This window comes from Coptis chinensis, chromosome 3, assembly GCF_015680905.1.
Source record: "Coptis chinensis isolate HL-2020 chromosome 3, ASM1568090v1, whole genome shotgun sequence".
Taxonomy (NCBI): domain Eukaryota; kingdom Viridiplantae; phylum Streptophyta; class Magnoliopsida; order Ranunculales; family Ranunculaceae; genus Coptis; species Coptis chinensis.
In genome coordinates, this window is record NC_141458.1 from 97,277,753 (window position 1) to 97,293,045 (window position 15,293).

Below are 15,293 nucleotides of genomic sequence, written 5' to 3' on the forward strand. Positions count from 1 at the left end.
CTTCAGCGACTGACCCCCCTGGGGACACCGGGGATGCTTTGCCGGCTCACGAGGTCCCTTCAGTGCCACTGGAGCCTGAGGATCGTACCTCCTTGGAAACTGCCGCTGCCCTCTCTGCCGAGACCTCCGTAGAGGCCGCTGCTGCCCATATTCACTCGCCTTCCCATGTGTCGCCTGGCAGCGACTCTGTTTCCGCTATGGTTTAGAGACCTTCGTGTTTGTAATATGACATTTTTGCTTTCTTGGCCAGTGATTTAGAGACCTTTGTGTTTGTAATATGACATTTCTACTTTCCTGGTCCTGTCGTTGGTCATACTTGGGTTCTGTATGTTATACTACCATCCCTTTATCGTTTGAGGCTACTTATCAATTGGATCTCCCCACTTTCTCTTTATCTACATCTTTGTTTTTTTTCTAGCGCCAGCGAAGGGTTTACCACTTTACCCCCTCCACTACCTTTTCCCCTGAAATGTGCTGCAACAAGCCGAGGACACTCTTTGCCACCACACCACTTGCATCTCTGGTTCGAGGAGGGCTCATCCCCTTCTGCGGGCTCGCTCGGGCTCTCGCCATTTGGGGCTCTCTTGCTGCCCCATGTATCTCCCGCATCGCTAACCCACGGAGGGCTCATCCCACTCCGCAGACTCTCGCCATTTGGGACTCTCTTGTTGCCCCATGTATCTCTGGCATCTCCGATCCGCGGATGGCTCATCCCACTCCGCGGTCTCACTCGGGCTTTCGCCTGTTGGGGCTCTCTCATTGCCCCAGGTATCTCTAGCATCTCTGATCCACGGAGGGCTCATCCCACTCCGCGGTCTCGCTCGGGCTTTCGCCTGTTGGGGCTCTCCCATTGTCCCAGTTATCTCTAGCATCTCTGATCCACGGAGGGCTCATCCCACTCCGCGGGCTCGCTAGGGCTTTCGCCTGTTGGGGCTCTCTCATTGCCCCACATATCTCTAGCATCTCTGATCCGCAGAGGGCTCATCCCACTCCGCGGGCTCTCTCGGGCTTTCGCCTATTGGGGATCTCTCATTGCCCCAGATATCTCCAGTATCTCTGATCCGCAGAGGGCTCATCCCACTCCGCGGGCTCGCTCGGGCTTTCGTCTGTTGGGGCTCTCTCATTGCCCCAGAGCACATGGTTTAACTCATCGGCCCACGCGCCCTTTTTGTCTTCCAGCTTCCTTTTCAAATTGTTCATTATCGTTTTGTTGGACGATTCTGCTTGTCCGTTGCCCTCAGGGTTGTAGGGGGTGGAGAACCCTTGCTTCACCTTGTACGCCTGTAGAAACGCTGCCACCTTAGCTCCCGTGAACTGTGTCCCATTATCTGCAATGATGGCATACGGCAACCCAAACCGACATATGATGTTCTCCCATAGAAACTTAATTACTTGTGTTTCCTTGACTTGCTGCAAAGGGACTGCCTCTATCCATTTCGTAAAGTAGTTTGTGGCTGCCAGCATGTACCTCCTTTTGCCGTTTGCCATGGGTAGCGGTCCCACAATATCCATAGCCCACATAGCAAAGGGCCACGGACTCGAGACATTATGCAGGGGCTCTGCGGGTGCGAATATAAGCTGTGAAAACCTTTGACACTTGTCGCATTTCTTGGCGAAATCCACCGCGTCCTTCTTCATATGGGGCCAAAAGTAACCCTGTGTCAAGAGCCGGTGTGCAGTGGTTCTTCCCGCAGAATGGCTTCCACAATCTCCCTCATGCAACTCCGCCAACACCTCCAAGGCTAGTCGAGGCCCTAGGCATTTCAACAAAGGTCCGCTAAAGTTTTTTCTGTATAATTCTCCTTCCACCAGGACATACCTCTGCGACGTCTGTTCCAACCTTCTCCTTTCTCTCTTGTCCGTCACCTCCCTTCCCTCTAGGAACTTTCTAATGGGATCCATCCAACCCCCTTCATTGTCACTGATCTGAAATACCTCTTCCACTTCCACTGTACTAGGCCTTTCCAATCATCCTACCTTTATAGTCCTTTCCTCCGACCCAGGCATGGGTGCCGCCACGTACGTTAGAGCGTCCGCGTGCCTATTCTCGTCGCGGCCCAGATGTACGAACTGGATTTTCACGAACTTGTCGGACCTCTCGTGCACCACCTTCAGATACTTCGCCATCCTTGGGCATCGAGCTGTGAACCCCCCATTAGCTTGACATACCACGAGATTCGAATATGAATACACGATTAGCTCTTTTACCCCCAGATCCTCGGCCATTCTCATCCCCGCTATCACTGCTTCATACTCCGCTTCATTGCTGGTTGCCGCGAAACCTAACTTCATAGTCAGTTCTATTCTGTCATTGTCGGGTGTGACCAACACCACCCCTATTCCACTGCAAGTGTCAGTGGCAGACCCATCCGCGAACACCGTCCATCTGCTTCTCTTATCCCAAGGGTCCAGAACGTCGGGCTCCACCTCTCTCTCTGGTTCCATCACCATCTCCTCTCCCCAAGTGGGATCTTCGGCGGGGAACTCGGCCAGGAACTCCGCCACTGCCTGAGCCTTCTCCGCGGTCCTTACCTGATACTGTATCTCATATGCACTAAGCATCACCGCCCACTTCAACATTCTTCCCGACTTTTCTGTCCTTAACGCCTGTTTGAGAGGCAAGTTTGTGACCACTACAACTGAATGGGACTCGAAGTAGGGCTTCAGCTTCAGCGCTGAGAAAATCAATGCCAAGGCGTACCTCTCGATTCTACTATACCGCCTCTCTGCGTCCAATAATGTTTTGCTCTGGAAGTACACCGGTTTCTCCACTTTGTCTACGAGATGGACCAATACGGAACTTACTGTGTACTCAGTGGCCCCCAAGTACAAGTACAACTTCTCCCCCTCTTCGGGCTGGGATAATAATGGAGCCTTGCCCAAATACCCCTTCAGTTCTTGGAATGCCTCCTCGCACTCCGCTGTCCATAAGAAATTCAGAGTTTTTCTCAACAATCGATAGAGCGGCCTGCATTTATCAGATGATTTGGAAATGAACCTATTGAACGCCGCCACCCTTCCTGCTAGCCGCTGTACCTCCTTTACATTCTGCGGGGAAGGCATCTCTATCAACGATCTTATCTGCTCCGGATTGGCCTCTATTCCCCGATGAGTCACGATGTAGCCCAAGAACTTTCCCGTGGTTACTTTGAAGGTGCATTTATCTAGATTCAACTTCAAATTGTACTTCCACAGTATCCCAAATGTCTCCCGTAAGCCCTCTAAATGTTCCTCCTCGGACATGCTCTTTTCTACCATATCATCTATGTATATCTCAATCCCCCTTCGAATCTTGCTTTCAAACATTTTCTCCCCCAACCTTTGGAAAGTGGCTCCAGCATTCTTCAGCCCAAATGGCATCCTTGTATAGCAGTATGTGCCGCCTTCTACCACAAACGCCGTTTTCTCCTGATCTGGCCCATACATCGCGACTTGGTTGTATCTCATAGACACGTCCATGAATGAGAATATTTTGTACCCCGCTGTTCTATCCACCAGCTCATCTACTCGTGGCATGGGGTAGCTATCCTTCGGACACTCTCTATTCACGTCCGTGAAGTCAACGCACATCTGTACCTTGCCATTCTTTTTCGGTACCGCTACCACATTGGACAACCACTCGGTGAACTCAGTTTCCCGTATTATGCCAGCTCCCTTCAGTCGTGCCACCTCCTCTCGTATACCCTCCGCATACTTTGGTCTGATGTTCCGCATCCTCTGCCTCACCGGCTTAGCGTCTTCCTTCATGTGCAACCGATGGCATGCAAATTCTGGGTCTAATCCCGTAACGTCTTCAATTGTCCACGCAAACATATCCCTGTTTTCTGACAAGAACTGTACCAACTGACTCTTCCAACCCTCTGACAGACCGGATCCTATCGAAGTGAACATCTCTTCCTCCCCGTCCCCTATGTTCACCACTTCAACCTCATCTAGGGTCTTTGGGCCCTCCGCTGGTTCCTTCTTACTTTCCACGGGGGCACCTTGTAATTGCTATGCCTGCCTTTTCCTGGGGTGGGAACTTTCTTCCTCTGTGCCGTGGACCAACCACTTCACTGTGCTCTTATGACTGTTCTTGGCCGTCACTTGGTCTCCGCGGACTTCATGTATGCCCGTCGGAGTAGGGAATCGTATTACTTGATAGTAAGTAGATGGGACAACCTTCATCTCATGAATCCATCTCCTCCCCAAGATGGCGTTGTACTGTGAGGCCAAGTCTACCACCATGAATCAGGCGAACACAGTCACCGGACCCGCGGTTACCGGCAACAAGACTTCTCCGAGTGGCTCGGTCATACTACCATTGAACCCGTATAAGTTCGTGCGCGGGGGCCTCAACTGTTTTGGGTCCATTCCTATTTCCTCCAAAGCTCCCTTGAACAACAGATCCACTGCACTACCGCAATCAACTAATACTCTCTTCACCATGTAATTGCCCATTGCTACTGTGATAACCAACGCGTCCTTGTGGGGGGAGTCCACTGCTCGCAAATCCGCCTTGTTGAAGACGATCATGTCTTTGTCCTCGGCTGACCCTACTCTGTGTCGCGGCACATCATTCCTGTCGCTGATTTGCTGGATGCTCGCGGTCCTCCTCACCCTATCTCTATGTGCATTATGACTTAACACCTCCCCACTAAAAATCACGTGTATAGTCCCCAATATCTGATCCTGTCGTGGCACACGCTCCTCATTCTGTGCATCCCTCACAAACTCCCTCATCTTACCCCTTTCCACCAATCTCTGTACCATCCACTTCAGCGCGTAACAGTTGTCAGTCTCATGGTTCCGCGATCGGTGATATGCGCAGAAAGGCTTATCCGGAAGCTCTATTGGTGTATTCCGCGGTCCTTCATACCCCTGTACATTTTTTTTTATCAACGGCAATATTTCTCTCAATGGTCTATTCAGCAGGATCACCTCTATCTCCCTGTATGGCTTCCTTTTTCTATTCTCCCGGCGAACCCCTTCTCGTGCTCTCGCCACCCTCGGGGATGTACCGCGGTACCTACCACTTTCCCTTTCCGAGGCCCCCTCCCTTCGGCGCTCCCTATCTTTCTCTAATGATAAAATCGATTTCCCTGACCTTTTTGATTCCTTTGGTAAAGCGTCCTCATATCTGATGTATTTCTCTACCCGCGGATAGAGCTCATGTAAAGTTGCAATCTCATTCTTCGCGACCGATTGGTGCACTCCCGTTCCTGGTCGCAGACCTCGCTCAAACGCGATAACCGCGGTTCTCTCGACCAAGTTCTCGACCTTCAGAGTCTCGGCCTTGAACCGGCACAGATATTCCATCACGGTCTCCCCTGACCTTTGTCTCACATTGAACAGTGCCGCTATATCCACAGCTCGCTTCTTCTGGTGAATGAAATGATCTATAAATGTTTGTTCCAACTCTTGAAAATTCCTTATGCTCCCCGCTGGCAACCGATAGTACCAATCAGACTCCCCTCCCTTCAAACTGGCTGGGAACATCATGCATCGTAGTCCATCATATCTCGACTCTTGCCATAACGACATCAGCTGCCTGAAGTGGAGGATGTGGTCCGCTGGGTCGCCTTTCCCATCATACCTCTCAAACCTGGGTTGGTTAAAGCGCTTTGGAACCTCCGAGACCCCAATGCCTTCCGCCAACGGGTTGCGGTTTAGCCCAGCCACCACCTGACTTGCAGCTCCTCCCCGACTCTTCGCCTTCAGCTGGTTCACTTCCCTATCTCTGTCTATCATCTCTTGCACCCACTCGATTGTCAAGCCGACCATTGGATTTTCAACGAGGTTTGGCTCCCTTCCTTCCTCTTCCGAGCTGTCACTTGCTTCCCCGCCTGTACCTTCCTCCTCTTTTTCCCTCTCTCTCCTTAACCCGTCGTTCTCCTCCCTTAGCCGCCCGATTTCTTCCCTCATAAGCTGCATCTCCTCTGTCTCTGTCCCCTCTCTTCTGTCCCTTTCTTCGTCGATCACCGCTTCTGGTGTCGTTTTCTGCACCGCTACTTTCTTCGGTCTGCCTACTCGTTTCTTAGGTGCCATCTCTATTTTGCTTTTCTCTTCCCACAGACGGCGCCAAATGTATGAACCTAAAGTCTCAAATAAGAATCCCAAAGAACAACAAGTCGGTTCTCCGTCTATCACTGTTGCGCCCTTTTTCTATTCTCTCTCTCACCGTCTTCTCTCCTCCCGTTTTTCTCTCCTTCCTCCCTTTTTTCTCTCTCCATTCTCTCCTTTTTATATCTCTCACCCCTCTCCCTAGCCATCCATCTGTCCCTTCATCTAACGGCTTCCTGTCAGTCGTACCTCGACCACGTCCGCCTCTAGGGTTCCGTGGCTCTACTCCAATGCTCCCCAACCTACCTGGTTATGTTACCCCCACCTCTCCCTTTAACCTAGTACATAGTTCTATCATGGGCCACTACACGTCAGATCTCCACCCCTTATCTGGGCCATCCATCTGTCCCTTCAACTGACGGCTTCCTGTTAGTCGTACCTCGGTCACGCCAGCCCCTAGGGTTCCGCGGCTCTATTCCACTGCTCCCCAACCTACCTAGTTACCTTGCCCCCACCTCTCCTCTTTGACTTAGTACACCCTTCATCTATTATGGGCCACTACAAGTATTATTATTGTTAAATCCAAGTAGAATGCAGTTTCTCTTGTGTTGTAGATCTCCTCGCTGAAGTAGCCGCCCAAAGAGGATTGCCATCTGTGAGTCTCAAGTGAATAGAATAGATAATTGTTCCTGTTACCGTATGACAGGAAAATAAATCTTGTTCTGCATTTTTTCTGAAGTCGCCTTCATTAATAAAGATGTTGAGCGACTCACGAACAACATTTGATCTTCCAAGTTACTCAAAACCTCCCAATACATGTTTGAACGATCCAACTTGTACAGATGAACATATTCTCCCTCCTGCCCAACAAAAACTGATAAAAGTTCTCCATCGTTCTCAACCAAAAAGTTTTGTTGAATAGATGAACAAGGTTCGGGTGTAAGAAGAATAGTCCATGTGTCATCCCATAGATCAAAGACTCCCAAATATCTCTCTGCACCCAAGCAGTAGAATGCACCATCATGGAAAACGGGATTGCTGTTAGAAGGAAAAAAATCAACTTCATTTTGACGATACTCGAGTGTCCAAGCATCTTCTCCCAAATGCAAATATAATATCTGAGCTGCGGAACCAGCCCAAGCAATACCAAAAACTACACAATCTCTAGAAGTCGGCGCCTGTGTAAACGATAAACCATTCATTGTAAAATGTTGAGCTGGTAAATCTGGAAGTTCAACAGTGACCTTAGTGAAAGGGTTGAAGAAAGACATGGTATAATCATTTTTCGAGATTAGCAACCAACCGTCCTTTGAGAAGTGAACTCTAGCACCCAACAGCTCCGGTATATCAAAGCAGTAAGTAACATTGTCCATTGGATCATACAAACTGCATACACTATTTATTCTATTTGAAAACATGAATTGGGGATATTGAGTTGTCAATGGGATTTGAGGAATAGATGATGCAAATGACTTACAAACACAGCCAAAGTTCAAGTAATCAGCAGTCGATGGGAGATACAGTGCTATTAACCGCAGAATATCCATGGGGAGGTCATTCCACTGAGGTTTATTATATTCCTCCACATGTTCCTTTAAAATTGCATATTGAGGTTTATTATCTGCCATCTCCATCATCAGTTCCTTCTTACTGTTTGTATACTCATCTTCTTTCTGAATTCCAATGGACCTAATGAAAACAGAATATATCAGCCTTTACATAACAAGTATGAAAAGAACCAAGGGGAAAAAGAGAAAGACATCGGCCAAAATAAGAGAAAAGAAGAGACATACCAGTTATTAGGCAGAAACCAAAATGGTGTGAACGAATGTGCTAGCAAGTGAGGACGACAAGGCATACAGTTTGATAAATTTCCATCATCTAGATTAAATACGTAGAAAAGGTTTTTATCCCGAATAGGGAAATAAATGCAATTTCCTTTTAATCCAAATTGGGTAGTGGAGAGAGACATAGAGCCACATTCTGAAACAAAGAACACATGATCGCCAAGGGATTCCACTTTCACCCACACCTCCTTAGATAAATCCATCTTAAAAATCTCAACATAGTGGACGCCCTGAATAGTGATCTCGCCTAGAAACATTATACAAACAAGAAAAATTTCCCTACACGACTCCACCAAGTGATAATTATGGAAAACGGATGATTTTGAGCTTGGAGGCCTCTCAAAGTCTAACACCCTTACAGACAGGTTGCCACAACTTTCCCTATCAATAACAGCAACCATCAATTGAAAGGTTAAGGCATAGATGTTTCCATCCTTGCAACGAATGACTTTATCAATAAAGTCTCTGGTATCTGCAACTGGGTCAAGTTCATAATTGTGTTTTGTAGGATGGTAGGTCAACGTTTTCTCGTGTGCCAGGATTCCACAAGAAACAGTGAACTTCTTCTGATAACCATAAATCCGTCATAACCAACCATCCATGCATCGATGCCACACATATTTTCTCTAGATTCTCTTCACAGCTTCTGATATAACTCTTTTTCTTTGGATCGGATACATTGAAGAAGTTAAATTTCCTGGCATGATTACCACTAGGGAAGACTAGCCAAGGTGCTGGTGTAGGAGCTAGTGGAAGAAAACTTTTGTTTTGCTTTACTGTTGGATTCATCATAATATGTGTGTTGTATTGATGTCAACCAAATAAACACACCAGCAAATGCAGCAAAGATGATCTTCTTTTGACGTACCTTACATAAATAAATTCTGAAATATGGGTTTTTATAAGTTTGCAAAGAAGTTTCTCATTCGTATTAGAATTGCACAGAATAAGTATAAATAAATTCTGAAATATGGGGTTTTATAAGTTTGCAAAGAAGTTTCTTATTCGTATTAGAATTGCACAGAATAAGCATACTCGGTAGTGTATTTGATATCAATGAAGATACCTATATATATTGTGATATATATATATGTCTACTTCTACTATCTACTATCTACTATCTATATACTAAAGTAGAGACTTCTAATGAGGATTTTCTCTCTCCTATGTGACACTCTAATATGAGAGTTAGTTTTTTTTTTTTCTCTTATGTGAAACTCTAATATAAAGATAATCTTTTCTAATAGCCTACAAAAATAGAATCTCTTTTGAAGAGTTTGAGTGTATTTCTAATTCTTATATTTGGAGAGTTAGAGTGTATTACAACTTCTTACATATTTGATCGATAAACAAAATTGCTAAAAAATAGGTGATTTATAAAAGGTAATTTCCTATTACTTAATCAAATATTTTTAGTGTTCCAATTCTTATATATTTGATCAAATAAAAAAAATTACTAAAAAAAATATGTGATTTGTAGAAACTAATTCCCTATTACAAATCATACAATTTTAATAAGCACCGACTTATTTTGAATATATCCTTAACACCGCCACATAGTTAAAAACAATTATAAAAAAAAAATAACATCACAAAATATATAATGGAAAATTTTAAAAAAAAAAAACGCAAAAACAATAATGACAAATATTTTAAAAAAATATATAATAATCTTGAATGAAACTAACGAAAAAAAAAACAATTAATGGGGAACCGAAATTTTGGATGCAAATGCATCAAACTATAACCTCAAATAATATTTAATAGAAAAATCGAAATACGGATGCAAATGCAAGTATTAAATTAATCTAACCTTAAAGAATAATTAATGAGAAAATCAAAACTTTGATACAAATACATCAAACTAACATAAAAAAATAATTGTCGGAAAATCGGAAACTGGATGCAAATGCATTGAGCTAACCCTCAAAGATTAAATTAATGGGAAATCGGAAACTGGATGCAACTGCATTGAACTAACCTCGAAGAAAAATTAATTATAAATTAGAAACATGATGCAAATGTGTGGAACTAATCTTAAAAATTAATTAATCGAAATCTCAAAAAAAAATCGGAAACTAGATGCAAATTCAATTTTATCAAATAATAAACGAGAAATCGAAACTATATGAAAATACATTAAACTAATCTCACAAAATAATTAATGGGAAATTAGAAACTGGATGTAAATGCATTGAACTGACCTCAAAGAACAATTAACAGGAAATTGAAAATTAGATGCAAATGTATTGAACTAATCGAAAAGAATAATTAACGAGAAATCAGAAACTGGATGCAACTACATTGAACCGATCTCAAAAAAAAATAAATAACGGAATTGGAAATGGATGCAACTACATTGAACTAACCTCAAAATATAAATAATAAAAATCGAAACTACATGCAAATACATTGAACTAACCTCAAAACATAGTTGGGTTATATTGTGGTAATATTTCGATAAGTATAGTTTTGCATTTAAAATAGTGTTTATCTTATCTCTTTCCGTATGATTGGGAACTCCTTGCTATTCAAGTAGCTTCAATTTATATGAACTTCACCTTATTAGGCAATCTCACAAAACTTCAATCAAACTTCTATTATTAAACAACAAAATGAAGTTGAAGGATTTTATCAAATGCGAGTTATTTTTTTTTAATGGAGAGTGAGGTTTTCATGTTATAAGAAATTTGGTTGAGTGATTAATATAATATTAATATATAATAGTTATGCATATTTACAAATATTTTTCAGAATAATTAATATAACAACACCCGTTCATAGATAATCTTTGAATATTCCACATAGTGAGTCATGCATAATTTAAATAATAATTAATGGAAAATCAGGAACTGGATAATCTTCGATGATCCCACATAGTAAATCAAGCATAATTTACTTTATATGTCATGTTTGCAAGGACACTACGATGAATTTAATAGAAGTTGGTATTACACACCACATTGGATAATTAAAAGGAAATCTAAACCTGGATTTAAATACATAATAGAGCTCAAAAAGAGTAATTAATGAGAAAATCGAAAAATTTTATGCAAATGCAATAAACTAAACTTAAAAAGTAATTAACTAAAAATCGGAAACTGGGTGCAATTGCATTAAACTAACGTCAGATAATAACTAATGGGAAATTAGAAATTGGATGAAAATCCCTGAAAAATAATTAACAGAAAATCAGAAACGGTATGCAAATACATCAAACAAACCTCATATAATAATTAATGGAAAATCGGAAACTGGATGCAAATACATTGAACTAACCTCATAGAATAATTGGTGGAAAATCGGAAACTAAATGCAAATACATTGAAATAATATCAAAGAATAATTAACGGGAAATCAGAAACTGGATATAATTGCATCAAACTAACCTCAAAGCATAAATAATCAGAAACTAAATGCAGATGCATTGAACTAACTTTAAAGAGTTATTAACAAGAAATCGAAAACTGAATCAAAATGCAATGAACTAATATCAAAGACTAATTAATTAAACATTGAAAAATGGATAAAACTGCATTGAACTAATCTAAATGAATAATTAATGGGAAATTATATTATAAATTTGATGTAACTGCATTGAACTAACCTTAAAAAATAATTAACGAGAAATCGGAAACTTGATGCAAATGCATTGAACTAATTTTAAAGAAAAATTAACACAAAATCGAAAATTGGATGCAACTGCATTGAACTAACCTCAAAGAATAATTAACGGAAAACTAAAAACTGGATGCAACTGCATTAAACTAAAATCAGAGATTAATTAACGAGAAATCAGAATTTGGATGCAAATGCATTGAAATAGCCTAAAAAATAGTTAACTGGAAATCAGGAGTCGGATGTAACTGCATCACGCTGACCTCAAAGCATAAATGTCTGTTTTTTTAGCCTTCTCACATGAGTAATTAGGAACCAAAACGAAAAGTGAGTTTATAAAAACAGACTCTTATATGTATGCAAACCGTGATAGAAATTGTAAACTATCGAACTAACCTAGAAAAACAATTAATGGGAAATCAGAAACTGGATGCAAATGTATTGAACTAATCTCAAAGAGTAATTAATGGGAGATTGGAACCTGGATGCAAATGCAATGAACTAATCTCAAATACTAATTAACGAAACATCAAAAAATGGATGCAACTTTTATGAATTAACCTTAATGAATAACTAACGGAAATCATAAAGTGGATGCAATTGTAATTGAACTAACCTCAAATAATAATTAACGAGAAATCGAAACTTGATGCAACTGCATTGAACTAACCTCAAAGAATAATTAATGAGAATTTGGAAACTAGATGCAACGTACTACATTAAACTAACCTCAAAGAATAATTAATGAAAATCAGAAACTTGATGCAAATACATTGAACTAATAACCCTAAAACATATTTGTATTATATCTAGGGGGAATAAATGTCTCGACAAATATAGTTTTACATTTTAAGTAGTGTTTATCATAATTCTTTTATTGTGATTGGGAATGTTTTGCTATTCAAGTAGCTTCAATATTATCTTCGCCACATTGGGCATTCTCACAAAACTTCAATCAAACTTCTATTGTTATACCTAACAATAAAAATAAGTCGGTAAGTTTTATCAAGGTTTGATGCTTCCTTTTTATAGAGCTATGCATAGTGGTGCAAGAAATTTAAATGAGTAATTAATATAATTTTTATATCTCATAGCTATGCATAGTTGCTAATATTTTTTAAAATAATTTAATATAACGACACCCGTTCGTAAAACACGTTCATATGACAAATCTGTTCAAGTGGGAGTAGTGTATTATTTGAGGATATGGAAACAATCAATCTGTTTTAGTGATTTGTACACATTAGTACGTAAGCTGAGCGGTGATGATTTACTGCTAAATCACAATAAATATAATAAAACTATTATACAAGCTAGATCGAGTTTAAGATAATTCTATTTTAAAATTACGGATTAATATCCTAAACCACAAAGTGAAGAGGCTATTTCAATTTGATCCCTTAGTTTCCAAATACTTATGCACCATAATCATTTGCCCATTAACGATTTCGGGTTTATTTTTAATAAAAATATATTGTGATTCAAAATTTGTCGCTAAATCACCATAAATCTAAAAAACTATTATACAAGCTAGATCGAAGTTTAAGATAATTCTATTTGAAAATTACCGATTAATATCCTAAACCACAAAGTAAAAAGGTTATCTCAATTTGATCTCTTAGTTTCCAAGTACTTATGCACCATTATCAATTGCTCATTAATGTATTTGGTTTATTTTCAATAAAAATATATTCTGATTCAAAAATTTGCCGCTAAATCACCATAAAAAAAAAAATATTATACAAGCTAGATCGAGTTTAAGATAATTATATTTGAAAATTATGGATTAATATCATAAACCACAAACTGAAGAGGCTATCTCAATTTGATCCCTTAGTTTCCAAGTATTTATGCACCATAAATGCCCATTAACTTATTTCAGTTTATTTTCAATAAAAATATATTCTTATTCAAAAATTTGTGTAAAACATTTTGTGAAAACCTTTTCAGCACACAAAATATTTAATAGATCCCGGGCGTATGCCCGGGTCCAAAATCTAGTCTATATACTAAAGTAGAGACTTCTAATGAAAGATTTTCTCTTTCCTATGTGACACTCTAATATGAGAGTTAGTTTTTTCTATTTCTTATGTGACACTCTAATATGAAAAATAGTCTTTAGAGAGTTTGATTGTATTTATAATTCTTATATTTGGAGAGCTTGAGTGTATTTCCAATTCTTATATATTTTATCAAATAAAAAAATTGGCTAAAAAATAGGTAATTTGTAAAAAGTAATTTCCTCTTACGAATCAAACACTTTTAGTGTTCCAATTCTTATATATTTGATCAAATAAAAAAAAAAATTAAAAAAAAATCATTGATTTGTAGAAACTAATTCTCTATTACAAATCATACAATTTTAGTGTTTATGATAAAGCACCGACTTATTTCGAATATATCCTTAACACGGCCTCACAAAATATATAATAGAAAATAGAAAAAAAAAAAAAAAAAATAACGGCAAAGTAATAATGACAAATATTTTAAAAAATATATAATACTGAATGAAACTAACGTAAAAAAACAATTAATGGGGAATCGAAAACTGGATGCAAATGCATCGAACTAACCTTAAATAATATTTAACGGGAAATCGAAAACTGAATACAAATGTAAGCATTAAACTAATCTTAAAAATTAATTAATAGAAAATTGGAATATGGATACAACTGCATTAAACTAACATCAAAAAATAATTAACGGAAAATCAAAATTTGGATGCAAATGCATCAAACTAACATAAAAAAAATAATTGTCGGAAAATCAGAAACTGGATGGAAATGCATTGAGCTAACCCTCAAAGATTAAATTAACAGGAAATCGAAAACTAGATGCAACTGCATTGAACTAACTTCAAAGAAAAATTAATTATAAATTGGAAACATTATGCAAATGCGTGGAACTAATCTTAAAAAATAATTAACGGGAAATCGGAAATCGGATGCAATTGCACTGAACTAATCTCAAAAAATAAACTGGATGCAAATACATTAAACTAACCTTAAGAAATTATTAACGGTAAATCAAAAACTGGATGCAAATTCATTGAACTAACCTCAAACAATAATTAACGAGAAATCGGAGACTAGATGCAAATGCAACTTTATCAAATAATAAATGAGAAATCGAAAACTGGATGCAAATGCATTAAACTAATCTCACAGAATAATTAACGGGAAATCATAAACTAGATGTAAATGCATTGAACTTACCTCAAAGAACAATTAACATGAAATTGAAAATTAGATGCAAATGTATTAAACTAACCGAAAAGAATAATCAACGAGAAATCATAAACTAACTGGATGCAACTGCATAGAACTGATCTCAAAAAATAAATAGTGGGAATTGGAAATTGGATGCAACTGCATTGAACTAACCTCAAAATATAAATAACGAAAAATCAGAAACTAGAAGCAAATGCATTGAACTAACCGACTTCAAAACATAGTTGGGTTATATGTTGTGGGAATGTCTCGATAAGTATAATTTTGTATTTAAAATGATGTTTATCATATCTCTTTCTGTATGATTGGGAACTCCTTGCTATTCAAGTAGCTCCAATATATATGAACTTCACCTTATTAAGCAATCTTACAAAACTTCAATCAAACTTCTATTATTAAACAACAAAATGAAGTTGAAGGGTTATCACACCCCGAATTTCGACAGAATTCGGAAAAACATTATTTGTTCCCGACTCTTCGATCTCCGAGTCCGAATCGTCGCGCTCCACCTTCCAGCAAACGAGTTTCTAGCTCTGTCTCCATTTTTTTTATTATT

The 15,293-nt window shown here is 39.4% G+C and overlaps 2 protein-coding genes across 2 annotated transcripts; both read right to left on the minus strand.

Annotated features, from left to right (window-relative positions):
* Positions 1-4,230: 4,230 nt before the first annotated feature.
* On the minus strand, positions 4,231-6,027 carry LOC147511933 (uncharacterized). The gene has a single exon (XM_086598610.1). The coding sequence runs from the start codon at positions 6,025-6,027 to the stop codon at positions 4,231-4,233; it is 1,797 nt and encodes a 598-aa protein (XP_086454736.1).
* A 633-nt stretch (positions 6,028-6,660) lies between these two features.
* Positions 6,661-8,915, minus strand: LOC147511934 (uncharacterized). The gene is given in 3 exon segments (XM_086599433.1): positions 6,661-7,731; positions 7,836-8,389; positions 8,391-8,915. Coding segments are annotated over 3 exon segments (1,839 nt in total). The 5' UTR covers positions 8,679-8,915; the 3' UTR covers positions 6,661-6,734.
* Between the last annotated feature and the right edge of the window lie 6,378 nt (positions 8,916-15,293).

What these genes read in the sequence shown, in the direction of transcription:
- LOC147511933 (XM_086598610.1), bottom strand. Translation starts at nt 6,027, where the DNA reads ATGGCACCTAAGAAACGAGTAGGCAGACCGAAGAAAGTAGCGGTGCAG.